Source organism: Nerophis lumbriciformis, linkage group LG10 (assembly GCF_033978685.3).
Source record: "Nerophis lumbriciformis linkage group LG10, RoL_Nlum_v2.1, whole genome shotgun sequence".
Lineage (NCBI taxonomy): Eukaryota > Metazoa > Chordata > Actinopteri > Syngnathiformes > Syngnathidae > Nerophis > Nerophis lumbriciformis.
Window position 1 is genome coordinate 12,440,692 of NC_084557.2, and position 26,500 is coordinate 12,467,191.

Genomic DNA, 26,500 nt, shown 5'->3' on the forward strand with positions numbered 1-26,500 from the left:
ACACACACACTTATATATATATATATATATATATATATATATACATACACACGTATACATACACATATAAATATATATATATATATATATATATATACACACATATACATATATATATATATATATATACATATATATATATATATACACATATACATACAGTATATATATACATATATACACATATACATATATACACATACACATACAGTGTATATATACATATACACATATACATATATATATACATATACCGTATTTTCCGCACTATAAGGGGCACCTAAAAACCACAAATTTTCTCAAAAGCTGACAGTGCGCCTTATAATCCGGTGCGCCTTATATATGGGTTAATATTAATATTAATTTTCATAAAGTTTAGGTCTCGCAACTACGGTAAACAGCCGCCATCTTTTTTCCCCGTAGAAGAAGCGCGCGGTGCATGCTGGGATATGTGACGTTTCATTTCCATTTGTGTGTTTATGTAAAGACCCCAAAATGGCTCCTATTAAGTGTGTTGTCTGTCTAATTATAAATAATGCAGACGAGGCGTGTTAACTGAGTTCTCAACGTTTACTCACAGCGTGCTCATAACCACATTCTAACTGCCAGCACATACAACAACGCTTCTCAGGGCTACCGCGCATGCTCGTCACTATCGTTGCATGCTGGGTAGTGTAGTTGTTATATTTGCTAGCTCATAACATCACATTAAGAGACACGCTTACGCGCTTAATTCAATACTCGCCGTCATTCCGGGTGGATTGACAAAAGACCTCCAGCCGCTGGATATTGGTGTCAACAGGGCATTCAAATCACGACTGCGAACGGCGTGGGAACAATGGATGACCGAAGGCGAACACACCTTCACTAAGACAGGCAGATAGCGCCGGACGACATACGCCAACATCTGCCAGTGGATCGTAAATACCTGGGCAGATATTTCGGTCACAACTGTGGTCCGAGCTTTCCGGAAGGCAGGATTCACAGAACTGCTGGACAACAGTGACACTGACTCCGATTACTTCGACGAGACGGAACCGGCCATTTTGGATCCCACATTTGCCCAACTTTTCAATTCGGACACCGAAGACAAAGAATTCGAAGGATTTACGAATGAAGAATAACTTCAGAAAGTGAGCGTTATGTTTATTTTGTGTGTTGTGACATTAACGTTCGAGCAACATTATGTTGCTATTGCTCTGCACTATTTTGAATTTTACTATGTTTGTGATTGCACATTTGCGTACATTTTGGGACAGAGTTGTTAGAACGCTGGTTTTTAATGTATTATTAAAGTTTGACTGACCTATCTGACTGTTTTTTTTACATTCCCTTTAGCGCAGCGTAGGCGCGGCTTATAGTCCGGGGCGGCTTATAGGTGGACAAAGTTTTGAAATATGCCATTCATTGAAGGTGCGGCTAATAACCCGGGGCGGCTTATAGTGCGGAAAATACGGTACACATATATATATACACACATACATATATATATATATATATATATATACATACACATATATATACACACATACATACATACATATATATATATATATATATATATATATATATATATATATATATATATATACATACACATATATATATATATATGTGCCGAACGTGACGTCATTTTGAATCCAAGCAATAAACTCATGATACATATTTTCATGTAAATTGTTCGGCAAAGTCCTCATAACAATTTATTACCAACATAAAGCATAGAGAAACCTCAATGGAAATCTACTGCCTGCTTCATTATTTTTTTCCATAGCTTTGACAAGAACATAGGCTGGTAAATAATGTATAAAAGCCTCCACATGTTCTTTAAGTTTTAATAGAGCGTTAAAAAAGGTCGGGTTGCAAGGAATTTTACGTTTATATGTTTTTATGTCACAGGTGATGCCAGCGTGGCGTAATATTTTGATTTAACATTTCGTTTTTTTTGTTTATTTTGTGAAGTTATAGCTTGTAAATTCTTAAAGCGCGTTGTATACTGTGGTCATTATTTTTTATATGCGCTAAAATGAGAGGTAAACAGAACATGTGTCAACTAGGCATTAACAAACACTCGGGGCCTGATTTGCTAAGAACCAAACACCACGCACTGGTCAATGTGTGCAAAAAATAAAGTAGCGTGTACCGAATTTTCCGGACCATAGGGCGCACCGGATTATAAGGCGCACTGCCGATGGTCTATTTTTGATCTTTTTTCATATATAAGGATTATAGGGTGCATTGAAGGAGTCATATTAATAATTTTTTTTTCTAAATGTAAAACACTTCCTTGTGGTCTACATAACATGTAATGGTGGTTCTTTGGTCAAAATGTTGCATAGATGATGTTTTACAGATCATCTTCAAGCCGCTTTCTGACAGTCGCTTCAGGATGCGCCTTTTTGTGGGCGGTCTTATTTACTTTGTTGTAGCGGTGTAGCGTGCAAGGACGGGAGTGGAAGAAGTGTCAAAATATGGAGCTAACTGTTTTAATGACATTCAGACTTTACTTTAATCAAAAACGGAGCAGCATCTCCTCATCCGTGGCTCACTAGTGCAACAATAACGCCAGAAATGTGTTGTGAACTCTCTAATAACTAAAGTTCCTTGGGTGAATAATGTAAACTCACTACACCGGTATGTTTTAGCGCTTTCATGGCGAGTTTACTGACAGATATAAGTAAGAACTTTACACTACTTTATATTAGAAATGGCAACAGCGGAGGATGAATGTCCCATAACAAGAAGATAGAGAAAAAGAAGAAGCTTATCGACTACGGCGTCGGGACGGACTACAAAGGCGGAGGCGCGCACATTTTCAGGACTAATGCAGATCCCAAATACAAATCAGCAGGTACCAGAAGGTAAGAAAAGTTGCTTTTGCATAATATTGTGAAACAAAACGTCAGATAGTATGTCTTAACTTATACACACACCATAATAATACTTGTATGTTGAAGCACAGTACAATCCATCAAGCGGTGCGGCTTCATAGCTTACCAAAGTCCTACTAAAAAAATATTGATGGACTTTTGAGCGCCGTGAGTAATGTTCTATATTTTCAATGGAACATATACAATTTGGGTGTTGTTTACTTGAGTCATATCGCAGTCTGCACATATCTCTTGTGTGACTGCCATCTACTGGTCACACTTATCATTTCACCATGTACCAAATAAAATAGCTTCGAGGTCGGTAAACACAACCAAAATGAATCCGTACATTAGGCGCATCGGGTTAATAGGTGCACTGTCGAGTTTTGAGAAAATGAAAGGATTTTAAGTGCGCCTTACAGTCCGAAAAATACGGTAATAAAGTATATTTCCTAAATAAAAAAAAACGAACTATATTATAAAAACGGCAGCAAAAAATGGTTATATGTTGATAGTCCAACACATACTGACTGGTACACACAAGCTATGGAGATGATATCAATCGAAAAAACTGCATTTAGTTTAGATAATAATGAGTCATACAATGGAATATGGGATCCATCCATCCATCCATCCATTTTCTACCGCTTGTCCCTCTCGGGGTTGCGGGGGTGCTGGAGCCTATCCCAGCTGCATTTGGACGGACGGTGGGGTACACCCTGGACAAGGTACCACCTCAACGCAGGGCCAACACAGATAGACAACATTAACACTCACAATCACAATCACACACGAAGGCCAATTTAGTGTTATTTGTTTCAATTATCTAACTAAGTAAACTTTTTTTAATGTTTTAAGTATATTTTGAGATGTGTTATTTGAAATTGACAACTTTTTAAAATTCAGCAGACACATGAGTTATATTTGCACAAACCTTCGGTATCGGATCGATATCGCTTATACCAGCCTGAATTTGATCAAATTGGAAAGAAAATCAGTGGTATAGCACATGCCTACTATACAGTCCTGTATATCTAGCAAATATAAGGAGGTGATGGATAAACTTTCTATTTATTAACAAAGGCAAAACAACAACAAACTGTACTGTCCTCATTTGCAGCCGCCCTGCCAACGCTCACACACATCCATTATTTAAATTTGTTTTAACTATTAAATGAACCAAAAATATGACTTATTTTGTCTTTGTGGAAAATATTGGACACAATGTGTTGTCAAGTTATGAGATGCGATGCAAGTGTAAGCCACTGACATTATGTTTTTTTGTTTTGTTTTTTAAATGTTTTTATTTTTTATAAATGGCTGTAATGATAATGTCAATGAGGGATTTTTAATCACTGCTATGTTGAAATTGTTATTAATATTGATACTGTTGTTGATAATATTCATTTTTGTCTGACTGCTTTTGGATTGTTTTGTGTCATGTTTGTGTGTCCTCTCAGTTGCTATTCTGAATGTTGCTGGGTCGGTTTTGGTATTGGAATTGGAATTGCATTATCATGGTATTGTTGTGTATTGATTAAAAAAAAAATAAAAAAATAAAAAATGCAGCATTAATTGAATTCATTGTATTCAGCCCCATAGGTCACCCAGCAGCAATAAAATTATAGAAAAAAAGGGTTAAATAGTGTTCATATATTTTTTCTATTTTTATTTCTGACTCTGCACCAATATCTTGACACACACGTACGACAGAGGATTGTCATCTGTCCATTACCTGTCTTTGCAGCACAATCACTGATCCTGCAACCTTATGTGGAAATGTCAGTGAAATAGTGCACGCAAAAACGGGCGTTGATAAATCACATTGCACACGCTAAATAATTATATTTGCATTTCCTCCTCACAGTACTGTGGCTGTTTGATAGTCAGCATATATTGTGCGTTATAATAAAGACAGAGACGCCAAATAGATTCCATGCCTTATTCTGCTGAATTAACAGACACAATCCACTTTTCACAGGTTTAGTCGATTGGCTTTGCGTGTGCTATCAGGTCTGCACATGTTCTAGTACACGCAGATCTTCAGTAAATCAGGCCCTTGATGTTTTCTTCCACTAACAAGCGAAGACGAGTTGAGTTCATGGACTATGATGAATGTCGGCACAAAGTTTCAACACATTTTCACGATGAATTGACACATGCACATTTATAAAGCTAACTTTATTTTCAGAAGTGTGGATGTCATTAGCGATAAAACCGCAACAGCTGAATTGCATTAAGTTGTGGTTTCTTCTAGGAATTGTTTCCTTTTTTCTTGTGCCTCATACCCACGAATAACACAATTACTTGCTTAAATAACTGATAAAAAAGGGTCTTTTTATTTGTTTTGAAAATATTTAAATAGTTTATTTGACGTATATCATAAGTTGTAGCAGGTAACAATTAATGTTTTTTCTGAAAAGTAATTTTTGTCATGTTCTTAGGTTCTATAACCCAGTAGTTCTCAGACTTTTTTTTTTAAATATTTTTTTTTACCAAGTACCACCTCAGAAAACACTTGGCTCTCCATGTACCACCATAATGACCAACATTAAAATACAGTAGCGTAGTAGGCCTAAGTATTCATTGAAAACAAGGCAGAGGTTTTATTTAACAGTTTAATATATTTGGCCACTGCAACATTAAAAACAGTTCAAACAGTAGCACTGTGTTTGAATATAGGAAGATAAAACACTGTTCTTTAATAAAGTGATTCCTCTGTGTACTACTAGATGGAGCCTGTGTACCACTTGTAGTACACGTACCAGAGTTTGAAAATCACTGCTATAACCAGTTTGCAAAAAAGTACACAAACATTGGTTGCATAACTTTACAGTGGTTGCTCATCATCAGTCCAGGGTAAAGCAGTCACCATCATGAAACATTTATCAACAATACAGTTTTTTAATGTTGGTCATAAATGTACAAAAAATAAGTTACAATAAACTTAATGAATTGTGTGCTCTCCCAAGATGGGTATCATTACATTGAAACTATTCTGTCCTGCTTTTTGAACATATGGTGGCCACTTTGTTACAACTTCTGTGGACACCATCCGTTTTCCTCCCTGAAGGCGTTCCAATAAAGAAAAAGGAAAATGTCTTTATACTTTAAAGGCTCACTAAGCTTTTGTTAAGTCTTGCGTGACATCATGCAGGCAGCGGTTCAACCTCAATCTTCAGTTTTTTTTCTGACTTCTATCAGACACATACAATACAGGCCAAAAGTTTGGACACATATTCTCTTCATTCAATGCGTTTTTATTTATTTTCATGACTATTTACATTATAGATTGTCACTGAAGGCATCAAAACTATGAATGAACACATGTGAAGTTAAGGACTTAACAAAAAAAGGGGAAATAACTGAAAACATGTTTTATATTCTAGTTTCTTCAAAATAGCCACCCTTTGCTCTGATTACTGCTTTGCACACTCTTGGCATTCTCTCGATGAGCTTCAAGAGGCTCAAGACTGTTGGAAAAAACATTTCAGGTGACTACCTCTTGAATCTTATCGATAGAATGCCAAGAGTGTGCAAAGCAGTAAACAGAGCCAAGAGTGGCTATTTTGAAGAAACTAGAATATAAAACATGTTTTCAGTTATTTCACCTTTTTTGTTAAGTACAAGGCGGTGTGGCTCGGTGGGTACAGTGGCTGTGCCAGCAACTGAGGGTTGCAGGTTCGATCCCCGCTTCCGCCATCCTAGTCACTGCCGTTGTGTCCTTGGGCAAGACACTTTACCCACCCGCTCTCAGCACCCACCCAATGTAACTTAGATAATGGTTTTCACTATGTAAAGCGCTTTGAGTCACTCGAGAAAAGCGCTATATAAATATAATTCACTTCACATAACTACACGTGTTCATTCGTAGTTTTGATGCCTTCAGTGACAATCTACAACAGGGGTCCCCAAACCTTTTGACTCAGGGGCCGCATTGGGTTAGAAAATTTGGCTGGGGGCCGAGCTGTATGTATATATATATATACACACACACACACACACACACACACACAGGACTGTCTCAGAAAATTAGAATATTGTGATAAAGTCCTTTATTTTCTGTAATGCAATTAAAAAAACAAAAATGTCAGGGGAGTTGACAGGCCAATCAAGGACAGTAATGCCATGGTCAGTACACCAGTTACTGGTGGTTTTGGCACTGTGGGCAGGTGCCAGATCATGCTGGAAAATGAAATCATCATCTCCATAGATCTTTTCAACAGATGGACGCATGTAGTGCTCTAAAATCTCTAGAAGCGTCTGACTTGGGCTATGGAAAAGAAGTACTGGACAGTTGCAGAGTGGTCCAGAATCCTGTTTTCAGACGAAAGCCAGTTTTGTATTTCATTTGGAAGTCAAGGCGCTAGAGTCTGGAGGAAGGCTGGAGAGGAGCAAAATCCAAGTTGCTTGAAATCCAGTGTGAAGTTCCCACAGGCAGCAAAGGTTTGGGGAGCCATGTCAGCTGCTAATGTTGGTCCACCGTGTTTCATCAAGTCCAGAGTCAATGAAGCTGTGTACCAAGAGATTTTAGAGCACTACATGCTTCCATCTGTTGAAAAGCTCTATGGAGATGATGATTTCATTTTCCAACATGATCTGGCACCTGCCCACAGTGCCAAAACCACCAGTAACTGGTGTACTGACCATGGCATTACTGTCCTCGATTGGCCTGCCAACTCCCCTGACCTGAACCCCATAGAAAATGTGTGGGGTATAGTGAAGAAGAAGCTGAAAGACACCAGACCCAATAATGAAAATGAGGTAAAGGCTATTGAAGCATCCTGGGCATCCAAAACACCTCAGCAATGTCACAGGCTGATTGCCTCCATGCCACGCCGCATTGATGCAGTAATCCGTGCAAAAGGATTCCCAACCAAGTACTGAGTGCATTAATTGACATTTTCAAATGTTTGATTTTGTTTTGCTGTTATAAATCTTTTTTTTTTACTTGGTCTGAGGAAACATTCTAATTTTTTGAGATACGATTTTTGAGTTTTCTTAAGCTGTATGCCATAATCAGCAAAATTAAAATAATAAAACGCTTGCAATATTTCAGTTGATGTGTAATGAATCCAGAATGTATGACATTTTTATTTTTTTTAATTGCATTACAGAAAATAAAGAACTTTATCACAATATTCTAATTTTCTGAGACAGTCCTGTATATGTATATATATATATATATATATATATACATACACATATATATATATATATATATATATATATATATATATATATATATATATATATATATATATATATATATATATATATATATATATATATATATATATATATACATATACATATACACATACACATACATATATATATATATATATATATATATATATATATATATATATATATATATATATATATATATACACATACACACACAGTATATATATATATATATATACACACCGTATTTTTTCGGAGTATAAGTCGCACCGGAGTATAAGTCGCACCTGCCAGAAATGCATAATAAAAAAGGAAAAAATATATATAAGTCGCACTGGAGCCCGGCCAAACTATGAAAAAAACTGCGACTTATAGTCCGAAAAATACGGTGTGTATATATATATATATATATATATATATATATATATATATATAGTCATGTGCTCAATGTTTCCTTAACATTATTGCTATGTTGTCTATTACCATCGTTAGTATATTCATTATTCCTACATTGTTGATAAATTATTGTTATAGTGTAATAATTATTGTTACCTGTGGTAATGGCACTATGATACAACATTTGTATTATAATCATTAAACAAAGTAACAGTGAAACTCATGGGAGTAATCACTGAATGGAGAACTGGGGGTGGGATTAAATAAATTATCTTCTTCCCACAATTGGAAAATCATGCATTACATACTATACATTACCTTTTGCACTATATTAATTTATACTATTATGTGTTGTCAACTTTGTACTTTTTTTTTTATGTCACTGCCTGAAATAAATAAATAAATGAAAAAAAATGAATGGCCAAAAATATTGCCACCCCTGCATTTCTGTCAGATAATGCACCACTTCTCTCAGAAAATTGTTGAATTTACAAATACTTTGGTATTCACATGTTTATTTATTTTGTTTGCATTGGAACAACACAAACCCCCCCTCCCAAAAATGCCAATTTTGTCCAGTCCATTTTTTGAGTTCTGTGTAAAATAATATCAGATTTGGTGCCCATGACTGTATATATATATATATATATTCCGAGCACGATGTCACGTTATCGATGGGAAAATGCATTATTAGACAATATGAGAGGCTCGGAGACACCGAGAGTAACAAGCGATAGAAAATGTATTAGAAAGGACAGATTTAAAAAAAAATTTTTTAAAAATTAAAAAAACTATAAAAAAAACATATTTTTAACTTGGGACTTTCCGCGAGTTTGGGGACCCCTGATCTACAATGGTCATGAAAATACATAAAAGGCATTGAATGAGAAGGTGTGTCCAAACTTTTGGCCTGTACTATATTTCTGTTAAACTTTCATCAAATTCTGAGTTGTTCAAACTCGGGACATACTTGAATGCAAGTCAAAAATGCACAGAAACTAAAAAAGTGACAATCTGCAGCCGTTTTACCTTTTTACAGTACAGTGGTACCTCAGTTTTTGTATGCTCCACTTTTCGGAAATGTGTCTTTTTACCGAAAATTTCCTCTGGTTTTCGTCCATTGCGCGTGACAAACTAGTCCGTACCATTCCATGGATTTGAGTGCCCAAAGAATCCTACATGTTGCTGACTAAATGTTTCTGGAGGATGGATTCTGGTTCTTATAGATTTAAAGACAGATTTACTACGTACTATGTGTGTGTGTATGTGTGTGTGTTCGTGTTTGCGGTCCATTTGTTCATTAAAACACGAACAAAACCGGCCAACTAACCCCCACGAACAAAACCTTTTTTATTTCTTTCTCCGATCATGCATTGTTCTCCCTTTCTTTCAGACAGTCTGGGCTTTTTTATTGAGTGTGACTACAAAATAAGACAGCATGTGGTCAAATTAAAGTTGCAATTCTCGGTAACCTTGAATCGATACCAGTACTCAACGGTACAAATGTTCATTGTTTAAGTTAAAGTTAAAGTTAAAGTACCAATGATTGTCACACATACACCAGGTGTGGCGAAATTATTCTCTGCATTTGACCCATCACCCTTGATCACCCCCTGGGAGGTGAGGGGAGCAGTGTAATCAAATAGTAATAATGACACTTGCAAATGTCTTTCAACATTGAAAAATGAACTGATAATGATAACGTTGCTGTTTCTCACACTTCTGAGTCTCATTTGCAAGTTCTACATCTTTTGTTGAGCCCTACAAAGTTGTTATACTGTAAGTGATGTACCAGCTGTTTGATTGCAACGTTCGTCGTAGTCGTAGTTTTCATTGCTAAATTTGGAAGTTTTGAAATCGTCATGAAAAATTGCTAATGCTAATCAGCGTTTTGCTATGTGAATTAACACCGGGCTAGCTCGTTTTGGAAAAGCGGAGCCTTACTTTGCGACCGAGCGTCTTCTATCAGGCATGGAAAATTGTAACATTACCTCGAAGCAGTTTGGCTGAGTCCGCTCTGAGTGCTTATTTCTCCGCCAAGTGTTTGAGTCGATGCAGTTTACAACCCGACGTGACTTCGTCAAGTGCAACAAAAGTTTCAAAATATGGCACCGTTCGATTTTACGAGAATCGATACCCAGTAGTACCAATGGACTTCGGCCGACAACTATCAAAGTGCCAAATTCGGTACACGTCCTTATTTGAGAGTGTCATCACTTTGATAAAAAAGGTGAGAAAAACTATTTAATTAAAGAAAAAACTCATAGAAAAGTAGGAAGGCGACGTTCACGTTGCGCTCTCTTCTCTTCCTTCCTCTCCGTTAATTGCCATCTTCTTTCAAAAAAGGTAAAAGTATTTGTTTCATTCGTCATTTATGTATATTTCACATTGTTTTCTGCATGAAAAATTATATTTTTTCTCGATAAAATGTGTTTTTTGTTGATTTTTTTGGATGTCTAACGCAGACTAATTGGAATGACAATATTTCTAATGGGAGAAATTGATTTGTACAGTTTGGTCTTCTTTCGAACAAAAACGGAGGTACCACCGTAGTTCCAATGTGATGAAACAAAGCAAACTTTCATTTCAAAGTTGTCGCTAGATTACGTATCCCGTTCCGGCGGGCTCATACTCACAGTCCATGCTTTTTGTGGCTTTAAAGCAGTCACTGAAGAGGCAGTGCATGGTCTGACAGAAATTGTCCAGAAGAGATTTTGGAGTCGCAAACCTCCAGCTGGTCTCTGGCACTCTGTGTGTCTCTTCTGTTAAGCACTCCCATTTGTCCTGGATTGCATCTGGAAGCTCCTGCTGGAACACCTGCCCAGAAACAAACACGCACGCACACACACACATAAGTATTATTAGTATTCAGTCAATTGTGTAGTGCAGCATGTCTAAGAAACACATCTGCAACACAGTATTATCTACAAACTAGAACATTCCCGTGGAAATTTTGATGGGCCTGCTATCTGTGCCCTGGACCTTTCGAGATATCGACTTTTTGTAAAAACTGTGAGTGCCTCAAGGCTTTGAGGAACGTTCCGGTGTTTTCAGGTTTCCGATAAGTGGAGAAATGGCCGAGTTAGAGCGAGTAGGAAAATAAGAATTTTTGTGTTTTTTCACGCCGACATCTAACATTGGAGTCAATGAGAGATTTAGCTGACTTTCTTGGCTTTGAGGGCCAACAGAAGCGAAATGGGAAACATGACCTCTATAAAAGTGACATTGTCTGCGAGAGGACATGTGTGTCAATGTTTTCACCAAAACACATGACAGTGGGATAAAAGATGAGGCCGTGACGACAGGTTGTTCACCAAAAAAAAGCTAATTTTCGGGTTTCCACGCTCTAGTAAATTAGAGTGGACGCCATCCGCTTTACTGGAGGAAGGCCGATGGCGCTCGCCTCCTTCCGATGGCCATCCATCCAAAACCAAACATTGGACGTCAAAACTTTTTAGCCAGGGTTAAAGTAGACAAGTGTGTGAACAAAATGAGACGTTAAGCACCGAGCTACGTGAAAGTATGGCTGAGCTCCAAGAGGAGGTAATCTCGCGGGTTGGAGCGTTCTGCTGAAAACATATACCGTATTTTTCGGAGTATAAGTCGCTCCGGAGTATAAGTCGCACCGGACGAAAATGCATAATAAAGAAGGGAAAAAAACATATATAAGTCGCACTGGAGTATAAGTCACATTTTTTGTGGAAATTTATTTGATAAAACCCAACACCAAGAATAGACATTTGAAAGGCAATTTAAAATAAATCAATCAATCAATCAATCAATGTTTATTTATATAGCCCTAAATCACAAGTGTCTCAAAGGGCTGCACAAGCCACAACGACATCCTCGGTACAGAGCCCACATAAGGGCAAGGAAAAACTCACCCCAGTGGGACGTCGATGTGAATGACTATGAGAAACCTTGGAGAGGACCGCATATGTGGGTAACCCCCCCCCCCCCCCCCCCCCCCCTCTAGGGGAGACCGAATGCAATGGATGTCGAGTGGGTCTAACATAATATTGTGAGAGTACAGTCCATAGTGGATCCAACATAACAGTAAGAGTCCAGTCCACAGTGAATAGTGAACAACAGGCTGAATAAGTGTACGTTATATGAGGCATAAATAACCAACTGAGAAGGTGCCTGGTATGTTACCGTAACATATTATGTTAAGAGTCATTCAAATAACTATAACATATAGAACATGCTATACGTTTACCAAACAATCTGTCACTCCTAATCGCTAAATCCCATGAAATCTTATACGTCTAGTCTCTTACGTGAATGAGCTAAATATTATTATTTTATATTTTACGGTAATGTGTTAATAATTTCACACATAAGTTGCTCTTGAGTATAAGTCGCACCCCCGGCCAAACTATGAAAAAAACTGCGACTTATAGTCCGAAAAATAGAGTATATATATACACCATTATAAAGGTGCGTACCCATTAAATTGGCCCATTTTTTTTGTTTATTCATGAATAGCGTTGCCAAGGTAACACTAAATATTCTCAATTAAGAGTACCCCCATCTGCGCGAACGAGACCTTTTCGACGGTATAACATATGTGGGGGTTCGTTGGCCGGTTCGTCACGTATTAAGCGTAAGAAAAAACGTGCGGAACTATAATAAAGTTTCAAGTATGAGCAACTAGAAAATTCCCGCAGAAATTTTGAAAGGCCTGCTATCTGAGCCCGTCGTAAGCCACCGTACTTTTAAGATGGTGCCGAGTGTCTGAATCCGTGAGTTTTAGGTGTAACTGTACAAAATGAGCCACAGCTCATTTTGTACAGTTACACCTAAATCAGTAGCATGTTTACATTAAAATGCTAACACTTAGCATGTGTGCTAACAATAGCGTGATAACAGTCAGCATGTTTCATATACCAAGTTACATGACTCAAAGGTGTATGGCTGCGGACCTAGGAAAAAAAAAAGTGTCAAATTAGATGAAAAAGTTAGCAAGCTTAAGTTAGCTTGCTCACAAGCTATCGTTTGCATGCTAACAGTTAACAAGTATCACAGACCAAGTTGTATGACTCTGGGCTAAATGGTTGCAAAACTAGCTTAAGACGTTAGCATGCTAGCAAGCAAACGTGAGCATGATAATAGTTAGCCTGTGTTACACACCAAGATTTATGACTCCAAGGAGTATAGCTGGGGAATTAGAGAAGAAACAAGTACAATTAGCTAAAAAAGTTAACGCTCTAATGTTAGCATGCTAACATTAGAGCAGTTAACAAGTGTCACATACCAAGCTACATGAGTCTAGGGTAAACGGTTGCAAAATTAGCTAAAAAAGGTAGCACTTTGATGTTAGCATGCTAACATGCTAACATTGCAAGCGCCCATTCACTGTTGTTTAGCCGCATGTGAATGGACGCTTGCATTGCATACAGGCCCATAATAATCAAAACAGGCAAATATCTTCCTCGTGACTACTTAAAGACATTTGTAAGCCTGAGCACAAATATTTGGGAAAAGATTAGATCAACAAGATAATTGAGACAAAATGTGATGCACGTGTCAGCCTCATGTGCAGTGGCTGCTAATGTTCGACTGCTAATCTAAAGTCACGTTCTATGAACTCTGTTTCAAAATGACCCTCACAAAACTCAATTTCATTTTTAGTTTAACGTGATGATGTTGTGTCATTAAAAAGATAACTACCAGGAAACTATTAAAAGAGCTGTTGAAAGGGAAGAAAACCAAAATCATAAGGATGAAACACTTGTGGTCTGGGGATGGGGCATGGACAGTGTGCAGGGCTGGGATGAACACTGTTACATTATACGGAAAAACGTGAAATATACAGATAATTTAGTTGTAGTAACAGTTTTGTGATTCAAACATGCTTAACACACACGTTGGCATGTGCACATTTCAACGTGTCTGAGAAGGGGTAGGAAGAAGCAGAGCTTATTTTGTCCTCCTTCTTTGTCTCAACAATTCCTCATACAGTGGTAACTCAACTTAAATGCCCCAACTTAAAGGGGATAGGTCGGAGGTCTGCAACCTGCAACCGTAGTGGCTCCCTGGAGCTTTTTCAAAAATGCATGAAAATAGAAAAAGATGGGGGGAAAAAAATATATTTTTGTTTTAATAGAGTTTCTGTAGGAGGACAACATGACACAAACCTCCCTAAATGTTAGAAGTCCCACTCTTTACATTCAACATGATTCTCTGATGAGAGTATTTGGCGAGCGCCGTTTGGTCCTACTAATCTTGGCGGTCCTTGATTGATTGATAGAAACTTTTATTAGTAGATTGCACAGTACAGTACATATTCCGTACAATTGACCACTAAATGGTAACACCCGAGTAAGTTTTTCAACTTGTTTAAGTAGGGGTCCATTTAAATTGATTCATGATACAGATATATACTATCAGCATAATACAGTCATCACACAAGAGTATATACATTGATTTATTTACATTATTTACAATCCGAACTCACCGTAGTTTGTTTACATGTATAACTTTCTTCAACGATGCCACAGAAAGATATTTTATGCCACTCACTCTTTGTCTCATTTTGTCCACCAAACTTTTCATGCTGTGCGTGAATGCACAAAGGGGAACTTTGTTGGTGTTATTGACTTGTGTGGAGTGCTTATCAGGCATATTTGGTCACTGCATGACTGCAAGCTAATCCATGCTAGCATGCTATTTAGGCTAGCTTTATGTACGTATTGCATCATTATGCCTCGTTTGTAGGTATATTTGTGCTGATTTAATTTCCTGCACTTATGACCTCTGTGTATTTAATTTATATTTGCATGTCTCATGACACATTATCTGTATGTAATATTGGCTGCAGAGACTAGAATATAATGTATATATTTTCTACCGCTTGTCCCTTTCAGGCGGAAGGCGGGGTACACCCTGGACAAGTCGCCACCTAATTTTTTTCCTGTTATTTCACCTTTTTTTGTGAAGCACATAACTCCACATGTGTTCATTCATAGTTTTGATGCCTTCAGTGACAATCTACAATGTAAACAGTCATGAAAATAAAGACGCCCTCAGGAAGAGGTGCTTTAAGACATAGCTAACTAGTCAGCTGCTAACGTCCAGCCGCAGTCGGCAGTGTTTTAGCTACTTTTAAATCACTAATCCTCGCCTCCATGGCGACAAATAAAGTGCGTTTCTTACAAGTATCATCCCTGCAGGACGAGGAATAGCTAAACATGCTTCACTACACACCGTAGCTCACCGGCGTCACGATGTAAACAAACGCCATGGGTGGATCTACACCTGACATCCACTGTAATGATACCAAGTACAGGAGCGTATCTAGTTGATACTACTATGATTACATCAATATTTTTTAGCATCACAAAATCTGTTTTTGTTAAAAAAAAGTTATATTATGTTTATAAATATGTCCCTGGACACATGAGGACTTAAATTATGTCTATATATATATATAATTATTATAATGTATGATCCTGTAACTACTTGGTATCGGGTCGATACCAAAATTTGTGGTATCATCCAAAACTAATGTAAAGCATCCAAACAACAGAAGAATAAGTGATTATTACATTTTAACAGAAGTGTAGATAGAACATGTTAAAAGAGAAAGTAAGCAGATATTAACAGTAACTGAATAAGTAGATTAATAATTCATTTTCTACCACTTGTCCTTAATAATTTTTACAAAATAATAGAATGATAAATGCCACAATATGTGACTGCATATGCCAGCAGACTAATTCGGAGCATTTGTTTGCTTACTTACTAATAAAAGAAAAGTTGTCTCGTAAGTTCACAATTTTATTTAAGGACTAAATTGCAATAAGAAACATGTTTAATGTACCCTAAGATTTTTTGTTAAAATAAAGCCAATAATGAAATTTTTTGTGGTCCCCTTTATTTAGAAAAGTATCGAAAAGTATCAAAATACACCAAAATATTGGTATCGGGACAACACTGATATATATATATATATGTATATATATATATATATATATAAGTCGCCAGAATCCATTGAAGTTAAATCCTGAATCAATCATAAAAAAGGTCACATTTAATACCCTGATAATGACTGTCTTCCAGTCTTCTGGACAGTTCCCCTAATTATTGTGAATATTTATTAATAGGGTCAATGTGACATCCATTGCCTGCTAACGATCCTGTAAGCTTTGCGTTCCAGGGCCAATTGAATTACGTGTCCTTCATTCAAAGAGCCACTTAATACAGATGTGGTACAGAAGCATGACCTCTGCCTTACCTCCGCAGGATGCGACTGTACAAAGACTCCTTCGGTGTCTTTCAATCGCCTCTCCAACTCTGCAGTGTAAGGACGGGAAGGATGTCTCTCTGGCAGCACTCGAATAATCTGTGAATTATAATCATACTCCAAACATTAATAACAATCATTGGTGTCATGATCGGCGTGAGCGTTTAGACTTTGCTTCACTGTTCGGTTTTGCTCAGTAAAGGCTACAGCTACAGTAGGAAGGGGATTCATATGCCCCCCATTCGTCATGGTTTACCTGACACATGAAACGTGATGAACTGGTGGGTGGGTGGGGGGGTGGGGTGGGGGGGGATATCTAAAAATGTGTTTTGTGTCGGGTTGTACGGTATACCGGTACTAGTATAGTATCGCGGTACTAATGAATCAAAAACGGTACTATACTCTGTTTGAAAAGTACCGCATGACGGCGCGCTGTCGTGACATTGCTGGTTTTACAAGCAGAGGAGCATGTTCGGCAGCGCACAATCACAGAGTACTTACAAGTAGACAGAAAGGGGAGAACGGACGCATTTTGGCTTAAAAACTAACGATAAAGGTGAAGTTATAACACTGAAACGCCCTCAGGAAGAGGTGCTTTAAGACATGGCTAGTTAGTTAGCGGCAATGTTTTAGCTACTTCTAAATCACTAATCCTCGTCTCCACGGCGACAATTAAAGTGAGTTTTTTACGAGGAATAATAATGAACATGTGGAGTTATGTACTTAACAGAAAAAGGTGAAACAACTGAAAACTTGTTTTATATTGTAGTTTCTTCAAAATAGCCACCCTTTGCTCTGATTACTGCTTTGCACACTCTCTCGATGAGCTTCAAGAGGTAGTCACCTGAAATGGTTTTCACTTCACAGGTGTCATAGTTTTGATGCCTTCAGTGACAATCTACAATGTAAATAGTCATGAAAATAAAGAAAATGCATTGAAATGAGAAGGTTTGTCCAAACTTTTGGCCTGTACTGTATATATATTTTTTTAAACGGCATTAATTTGAATTATTCTCCAGTTTTTCCTCAACTCCTCAGTTCCATGCCATATTTGGTTTTTGCTTTGTCAATAGTGCTGTATGCGTGTGTGTATGTGTGTGCGCGCGTGTGTGTGTGTGTTGTCTTCTCTTCTTGTTTTGTTTTGTACAGCACTTTATGTTTGTCATTTCCCCATGCATGAAAAGTGCTATATAAATAAAGTTTGATTTGATTATCTGGAATATAAGTACCAATGATTGTCACACACACACTAGGTGTGGTGAAATTATTCTCTGCATTTAACCCATCACCCTTGATCACCCCCCGGGAGGTGAGGAGAGCAGTGAGCAGCAGCGGTGGCCACGCCCAGAATCATTTTTGGTGATTTAACCCCCATTTCCAACCCTTGATGCTGAGTGCCAAGCAGGGAGGTAGTGGGTCCCGTTTTTACAGTCTTTGGTATGACTCGGCCGGGGTTTGAACTCACGACCTACCAATCTAACAGATGCACTTGGACTTTTGAATATATTGGATTCAACTGAATTGTTTTTGTTAATTAGGTATTTTGGTTTATGCTATAGTAAACACAATTATTTTGATAACTTATATATAATAACATATATTATCCCCTAATAGCTCAGCTAAATAAGCTACAAACAGGCAAGGCCGCGGGTCCTGACAGTCTGAGCCTCAGGGTGCTCAAAGCCTGCACCCTACAGCTGTGTGGTGTGCTCCAGCACATCTTCAACATGAGCCTTAGGCTGCAGAAAGTCCCCCCACTGTGGAAAACCTCATGCGTGATCCCCATTCCCAAGTGCACGCGACCCAGCACGTCGAAGGACTACAGGCCCGTTGGCTCTAACCTCCCATATCATGAAGACCATAGAGAGGTTGGTCCTGGAACAACTCCGCCCTACAGTCAAGCCCCACCTGGACCCACTCCAATTCGCCTACCAGCCCCGACTGGGAGTGGAGGACGCAGTCATCTACCTGCTGAACCGAGCCCAGACCCACCTAGACAAGCCTGCGAGCAGTGTGAGGGTCATGTTTTTTGACTTCTCCAGTGCTTTTAATACCATACGGCCTGGGCTACTGGGTGTGAAGTTGGAGATGATGCAGACCCTTGGTGTCCTGGGTTGTTGATTACTTGTCTGACAGACCACAGTACGTGCGACTGCAGGACTGTGTGTCTGACAGGCTGGTCAGCAACACCGTGGCCCCGCAGGGCACAGTCCTCTCCCCCTTCCTCTTCACCATCTACACCACCGATTTCCACTATCAGTCAGAGTCCTGCCACCTTCAGAAGTTTTCTGATGACTCTGCGATAGTGGTGTTTATCGAGGATGGTGATGATGAGGAAGGAATACAGGGCACTGGCGGAGGACTTTGTCACATGGTGTGGAAAGAACCACCTCCAGCTCAATGTGACGAAGACCAAGGAGCTGGTTGTGGACCTGGGAAGGAGGAGGAGTACTCCGGCGACCCCTGTTTCCATCGGGGGGGTCGATGTGGACATGGTTGAGGATTATAAATACCTGGGTGTACACATGGACAACAAGCTGAATGGGTCAAAACACGCTGAGCCACTCTACAAGAAGGGACAGAGCCGCCTCTACTTCCTCAGGAGGCTAGAATCATTCAACGTCTGTACAAAAGATGATGAAGATGTTCTACGAGTCGGTGGGGGCGGGCGCCTTCTTGTACGCCGTGGCCTGCTGGGGCAGGGGACTGAGAGCGAGGGACGCAAACAGGCTGGACAAGCTGGTAAAGAAGGCCAGTAACGTGGTGGGAGTGGAGCTACTCTCTGGTGGTGGTGTCACAGAGGAGAAGTCTAGCAAAGCTCCTAGCCATTATGGACAACACCTCCCACCCACTACACTCAGACCTGGCGGAGTGGAAGGCTCAGACTCCCAAAATGCAACACGGAACGACACAAGAGGTCCTTCACACCGACAGCCATCAGACTGTATAATGCATATGTTCCTTCTTGACTGCACTTAAATGTAGAGTATATGTAGAATATATTTATATTTATTATATATTATATATATTATTTTATTTATTATTATTATTGTCTATTGTGAGCGAACTGTGGTGCTGAATTTCCCCCAGGGATCAATACAGTACTTTCTATTCTATTCTATACATGTAATTAAATGCATTTTTGACTGTTGCGTCTTTAATGCACACATTCATGCCCTCGTAGCCAAAGCTACTTCTAGTTGCCAAGAGTAATATTACAATACTCTCTTGGCTTCACTCAGCCCTATTGCCCCTAACATGTTGCACTACACTGTAGTATTATTGAAGACCAACATGAGGCCACAAACCAAATCTTAATTAGGGCCACAACAAGCCTACTAGTCACAACGGGCCCTGCCTTTGGGTCTCAAATTTTATGTCGACAAAAGTGATAAAAGCTGACGCCAGGGGCGAAGTTAGGGAATGGCTACTAGGGCTGAAGCCCAGATGTTTTTTCAGGAGGTAAAATAAAAAGTAATGTTCAGTACCGAAGTCGAACAGGGAGACCTGCTCAGTGGCCCAGTGGTTAGAGTGTCCGCCCTGAGATCGGTAGGTCGTGAGTTCATACCAAAGACTATAAAAATGGGACCCATTACTTCCCTGCTTGGCACGGAATTGGGGGTTAAATCACCAAAATGATTCCTGGGCGCGGCCACCGCTGCTGCTCACTGCTCCCCTCACCTCCTAGGAAGTGAGGGTGATGGGTGAAATGCAGAGGATGATCTCACCGCACCTATTGTGTGTGTGACAATCATTGGTATTTTAACTTTTTAAAGTAGCCCGCCTGAGGGTAAGAAAACTGTAAACATTAGGGGCGTAAAAAAAAATAGATTTTTGAGTGATTTGTAATGATTCTTAATTTTTTAAAATAAAAAAATCGATTTATTGTAATTTTATATTTATTTATCTGTCTTGTCCAGCCACTCGGGCAAATCATATAGTTGATGCAGATGTCCATATCTGCTGTGCATATTTACTTTTCAAAAGAGAAGTGTTGGATATTTCTCTTATTGCCTTTTTTGTATTTGACTTTATTAAATGTTTGGGTAAAATGTTGTGGAGGGGGGCGTGGCCTGCTGGCCTGCAGCGAAGCGGGGTGTGCCAGGACCAGCCTCGAAGTCAGCGACAGGTGCGTCGATGGCCCAGGTGGGCCTTAATATCTAATCACCTGTTGCTCTGTTTAAGCAGCAGCCGGGGAGGAGAGGTAGTGGGAGCGGGCGTAAGAGCGAGAGCGTGCCTATCACACCCACAAAAGACAATTGCTGGAAAGCAACACACAGACTTTGAGTGAAAAATAAAACTGTATTGAACCATGAAACGGGCTCGCAGGGAGATGCTTGGTGGTCTGGAGGACCCGCTGGAAGGCGACTTCCACAAATGTTATTAAACAAAACCAGTTTTCTTCTAAGTAATATATACATTTTTCACAGCTGTTTATCTTATTTATGGAGGAATGTAGCTAATTATAGAATAGCCCAATACTATTAAAAAAGTATTGATTTTGAATCGAGAATCAATTCCGAACCGAATTGTTACCTCCGAGAATCGAATCAAATCGTGTGGTGCCCAAAGAGTCGCAGCTCTAGTAAACATGGTTGTTTAAATGTGCTATATAAATAAAGTGGATTGGATTGGATTGGATATCCTGAAGTTTTTCTCAGTAAAAAAGTGCCACGCTGCGACGAGTGATGGTTAAAGTTGGTGAACCATATTTGACACCTACTCAGTCGCCTTGTGGTTAGAGTGTCCGCCCTGAGATCGGTAGGTTGTGAGTTCAAACCCCGGCCGAGTCACACCAAAGACTATAAAAATGGGACCCATTACCTCCCTGCTTGGCACTCAGTATCAAGGGGTTGGAATTGGGGGTTAAATCACCCAAAAAAATGATTCCCGGGCACGGCCACCGCTGCTGCCCACTGCTCCCCTCACTTCCCAGGGGGTGTACAAGGGTGATGGGTCAAATGCAGAGAATAATTTCGCCACACCGAGTGTGTGTGTGACAATCATTGGTACTTTAACTTTAACAAGTGTTGGATGTCATTTTGCTGGTTTACTAAATGTTAGCTTACTATCAGTAAAGTTACTTCATGATAGCAAAATAATTGATTTCATGAAAATACACTAGAGATGTCGGCAGGCCGATATTATCGGCCGATAAATGCTTTAAAATGTAATATCGGAAAATATCGGTATCGTTTTTTTATTATCGGTATCGTTTTTTTAAATTTTATTTTCTTAAAATTAAATCAACATAAAAAACACAAGATACGCTTACAATTAGTGCACCAACCCAAAAAACCTCCCTCCCCCATTCACACAAAAGGGTTGTTTCTTTCTGTTATTAATATTCTGGTTCCTACATTATATATCAATATATATCAATACAGTCTGCAAGGGATACAGTCCGTAAGCACACATGATTGTGCGTGCTGCTGGTCCACTAATACTACTAACCTTTAACAGTTAATTTTACTCATTTTCATTAATTACTAGTTTTTATGTAACTGTTTTTATACTGTTTTACTTACTTTTTTATTCAAGAAAATGTTTTTAATTTACTTATCTTATTCTATTTTATTATTATTTTTTAAAAAGGACCTGCTTTATAAATAAAGTTGATTTGATTTAATTTATCTTCACCATACCTGGTTGTCCAAATTAGGCATAATAATGTGTTAATTCCACGACTGTATATATCGGTATCGGTTGATATCAGTGGACAATATCGGAATATCAAATATCGGCAAAAAAGCCATTATCGGACATCCCTAAAATACACCAATGTATTTCCACAGTTACATGTGACTCATCAAAGCAAGCTTGGATAATAATAATTTGGCATTATTTAAACATGGAAATGTTTGAAAGTTGAGTGATTAAGAAAGGCACAAATTTTTTGCACATGTTAAAAAAAATACATCATTGATCTGGGCTAAACCCCTGAAACGGTTTTCACCTTACAGGTGTGCTTGAAGCTCATCGAGAGAATGCCAAGAGTGTGCAAAGCAGTAATCAGAGCAAAGGGTGGCTATTTTGAAGAAACTAGAATATAAAACATCTATCCATTTTCTACCGCTTGTCCTTTTCAGGGTTGCGGGGGGGGGGGGGGGGGGTGGGGGGGGGGGTGCCGGAGCCTATCTCAGCTGCATTCGGGCGGAAGGTGGCGTACAAGTCGCCACCTCATTTTTTTCAGTTATTTCACCTTTTTTTGTTAAGAACATAACTCCACATGTGTTCATTCCTAGTTTTGATGCCTTCAGTGACAATCCACAATGTAAATAGTCATGAAAATAAAGAAAACGCATAGAATGAGAAGGTGTGTACTGTACAGATAACAAAAAAACAAACATGAACTTCAGGGGGACGTTAAAAAAAAATGGGCCCCTGGTGGATTGAGACAGAAAATTCCCATAAATGTTGGCGAACGCTTACCTTTTTTAACACGCCCTGGTTAACAAGGAACCACAGCCTCTGGAAGACTAGTTCATCTAACTCGCCCATCTGTAATTTCTAAGAAGAAGAAGAAGAAGAGGAGAGCACCTGTCCATTAATACACTTTAGTCGCAAAGTCATAAGAACACAAGCGACTCGTTCACATGTTTACCATTTTGCTGATGTTTGATAGTTTAAAAAGCTCCTCATGGTGAACTCTGATGGTGTAATTGACAGGGAAGTTGTGCTTCTGCAACACAAAGAAAAACAAAGTCATCATTATGTGTTTTTTTTCTTATTTTAAGACACTGCGCCAACCAACTGAACTGGACTGTTTGTGTACCGGTAGTTGGCACCTCTGTTTTACAACCATGACTGGAAAACATTTTTGATTTTTATCTGGAACTATTCTTAACTCTATTCTTACTTTTAATAAATATTGTGTGTCTAGAAGAAAAATGCATTGTCAGAGTTTCAATATGTACAGTAGTGTCTGAGGCATTTATCAACACAACTGGGGGCGGGGGGCTATAGTTACAGGTAGGGTTGTCCCGATACCAATATTTTGGTACCGATACCAGTACCAAAATTTATTTCGATACTTTGATACTTTTCAAAATAACGGGGGCCACAAAAAATGTCATTATTGGCTTTATTTTAACAAAAAATCTTAGGGTACATTAAACATATGTTTCTTATTGCAATTTTGTCCTTAAATAAAATAGTGAACATACAAGTGAAGTGAAGTGAAGTGAATTATATTTATATAGCGCTTTTCTCTAGTGACTCAAAGCGCTTTACATAGTGAAACCCAATATCTAAGTTACATTTAAACCAGTGTGGGTGGCACTGGGAGCAGGTGGGTAAAGTGTCTTGCCCAAGGACACAACGGCAGTAACTAGGATGACGGATGCGGGGATCGAACCTGCAACCCTCAAGTTGCTGGCACGGCCGCTCTACCAACCGAGCTATACCGCCCCACAACTTGTCTTTTATTAGTAAGTAAGAAAACAAAGGCTCCTAATTAGTCTGCTGACATATGCAGTAACATATTGTGTCATTTATCATTCTATTATTTTTGTCAAAATTATTAAGGACAAGTGGTAGAAAATGAATTATTAATCTACTTGTTCATTTACTGTTAATATCTGCTTACTTTCTCTTTTAACATGTTCTATCTACACTTCTGTTAAAATGTAATAATCACTTATTCTGTTATTTGGATGCTTTACATTAGTTTTGGATGATACCACACATTTAGGTATCGATTTGATTGATTGATTGATTGAAACTTTTATTAGTAGGTTGCACAGTGAAGTACATATTCCATACAATTGACCACTATATGGTAACACCCGAATAAGTTTTTCAACTTGTTTAAGTCATGATACAGATATATACTATCATCATAATACAGTCATCACACAAGATAATCATCAGGGTGTATACATTGAATTATTTACATTATTTACAATTCGGGGTGTGGAGGGGGGGGTTAGGTTTGGTTGTTTGGTTGATCCTATACCAAGTAGTTACAGGATCATATTCAAAGTCCTCATGTGTTCAGGGACATATTTCCTGAGTTTATAAACATAAATTAAATGAAAAAAAAAACGAAAAAAGATGTGATGCTAAAAAATATTGATGTAATCATTGTAGTATCGACTAGATACACTCCTGTTCTTGGTATCATTACAGTGGATGTCAGGTGTAGATCCACCCATGGCGTTTGTTTACATTGTGATGCCGGGGAGCTACGGTGTGTAGTGAAGCATGTTTAGCTATGCCTCGTCCTGCAGGGATGATACTTCTAAGAAACTCACTTTATTCGTCGCCATGGAGGCGAGGATTAGTGATTTAGAAGTACCTAAAACACTGCAGACTGCGGCTGAACGTTAGCCGCTAGCCATGTCTTAAAGCACCTCTTCCTGAGGGCGTTTCAGTGTTATATAACTTCACCTTTATCTTTAGTTTTTAAGCCAAAATGCGTCCGTTCTCTCTTTTCTGTCTACACACTGTGTCTGCTTGTAAGTACTCCGTGATTGTGCGCTGCCGAACATGCTCCTCTGCTCATAAAATTATCAATGTCATTACGTGACGACAACATGCCCGTTAAAAAAGAGGCGTAGGGGGGTATAGTACCAAATATGATTCATTAGTACGGTATACCGTTACAACCCTAGTTACAGGTAAGGATGCAACTATGAACCGGTTTCCCCATTAACCGTGATTAAAAATGTCAGTTATTTAAGTGCAAAGGCTCCACAACACCGTGGCTTTCAGTCCTTCTCACTGGCTATAAATGGACATTATGCTGGTACGTTATTTTCGACACAACCTGTGCGGAACTAAAACAAAGTTACGCCAGCGGTGCATGCGCATCTTCGCACTTATCGAGAGACACATGCTAGTGCGCAACATTAGCCTAAAAATGTCAGCAGGAGCCAAGCAGGTAACTGTTCCCACCCCCAAAAGAACTGAAGTCGACAGTGTGGGAACATTTGCGCATTTGTGGGCGGTTGATGTCATCGCAACGCTGGAAGGCTGTTCAGATCCAAGAAGCTGTCTTTGGAAAATTACACGTTGTGTAATTCCTAAATAAAAACAGAATACAATGATTTGCAAATCCTTTTTAACTTATATTCAATTGAATGGACTGGAAAGACAAGATACTTAATGTTCGAAATGAGAAATGTATTTATTTTTTTTTGCAAATAATCATTAACTTAGAATTTAATGGAAGCAACACATTGCAAAAAAGTTGGCGGAAGAATGAGCGAGCTCAATGTATTTTACATTGAGGGGTACAAGCATAAGAAAAGACATGAGGTTAACCCAAAAACAGTTTTCTTTATCTGTGCCATAAACAGTCACTCCTCCACGGTTGCGCCAGACACCCAGCAGCTGGTCTCCATGGCCAAAAGGCTCCCGGGAGGCAGATCCAGAAGTCCACAAAAAAGCCCATGAGGGAGTGAACTCTGGTTTACACTCCAATACAGTATAGGTGGCGGGAAATGCACCTGCAAAGGTAAGTTCCCCCGCCGTAAAGCAAAAAGAAGAAGAAGCTATAGTTGCCTCTTTTGTTGCATAATTTGCTGCTTATTTGTTGGTGCCTCTTCTTAAATAATGCAAGTTTTGGATGACTATTGTAACTCAGCTTGGTGTGATGTGCGTTTGCTGCTTTCCTACATTTTTCATGCAACGACACTCTAATATCTAAGCACCTCTGTAGTTTTTGCTACTTTGCATTTTGCATATTGTACTATCGTATTTTTCGGACCATATAGCGCACCGGATTATAAGGCGCACTGCCGATGAGCGGGTCTAGTCAGGTCTATTTTCATACAAAAAGGCGCATTAAATG

At 38.8% G+C, this 26,500-nt stretch overlaps 1 protein-coding gene across 2 annotated transcripts in view; it reads right to left on the reverse strand.

Annotated features, from left to right (window-relative positions):
• Positions 1–9,371: 9,371 nt before the first annotated feature.
• il34 (interleukin 34) overlaps positions 9,372–26,500 on the reverse strand; it is a 132,475-nt gene continuing 115,346 nt past the window's right edge. For both annotated transcript variants that reach the window (XM_061969325.1, XM_061969326.1), the window contains 4 exons: positions 23,309–23,386; positions 23,137–23,214; positions 16,696–16,803; positions 9,372–11,273 (listed from right to left, as the gene is read on the reverse strand). In XM_061969325.1, the coding sequence (XP_061825309.1) occupies positions 11,055–11,273; positions 16,696–16,803; positions 23,137–23,214; positions 23,309–23,386 (483 nt within the window). In that variant the 3' untranslated portion in view covers positions 9,372–11,054. The remainder of the gene's footprint in view (positions 11,274–16,695; positions 16,804–23,136; positions 23,215–23,308; positions 23,387–26,500) is intronic.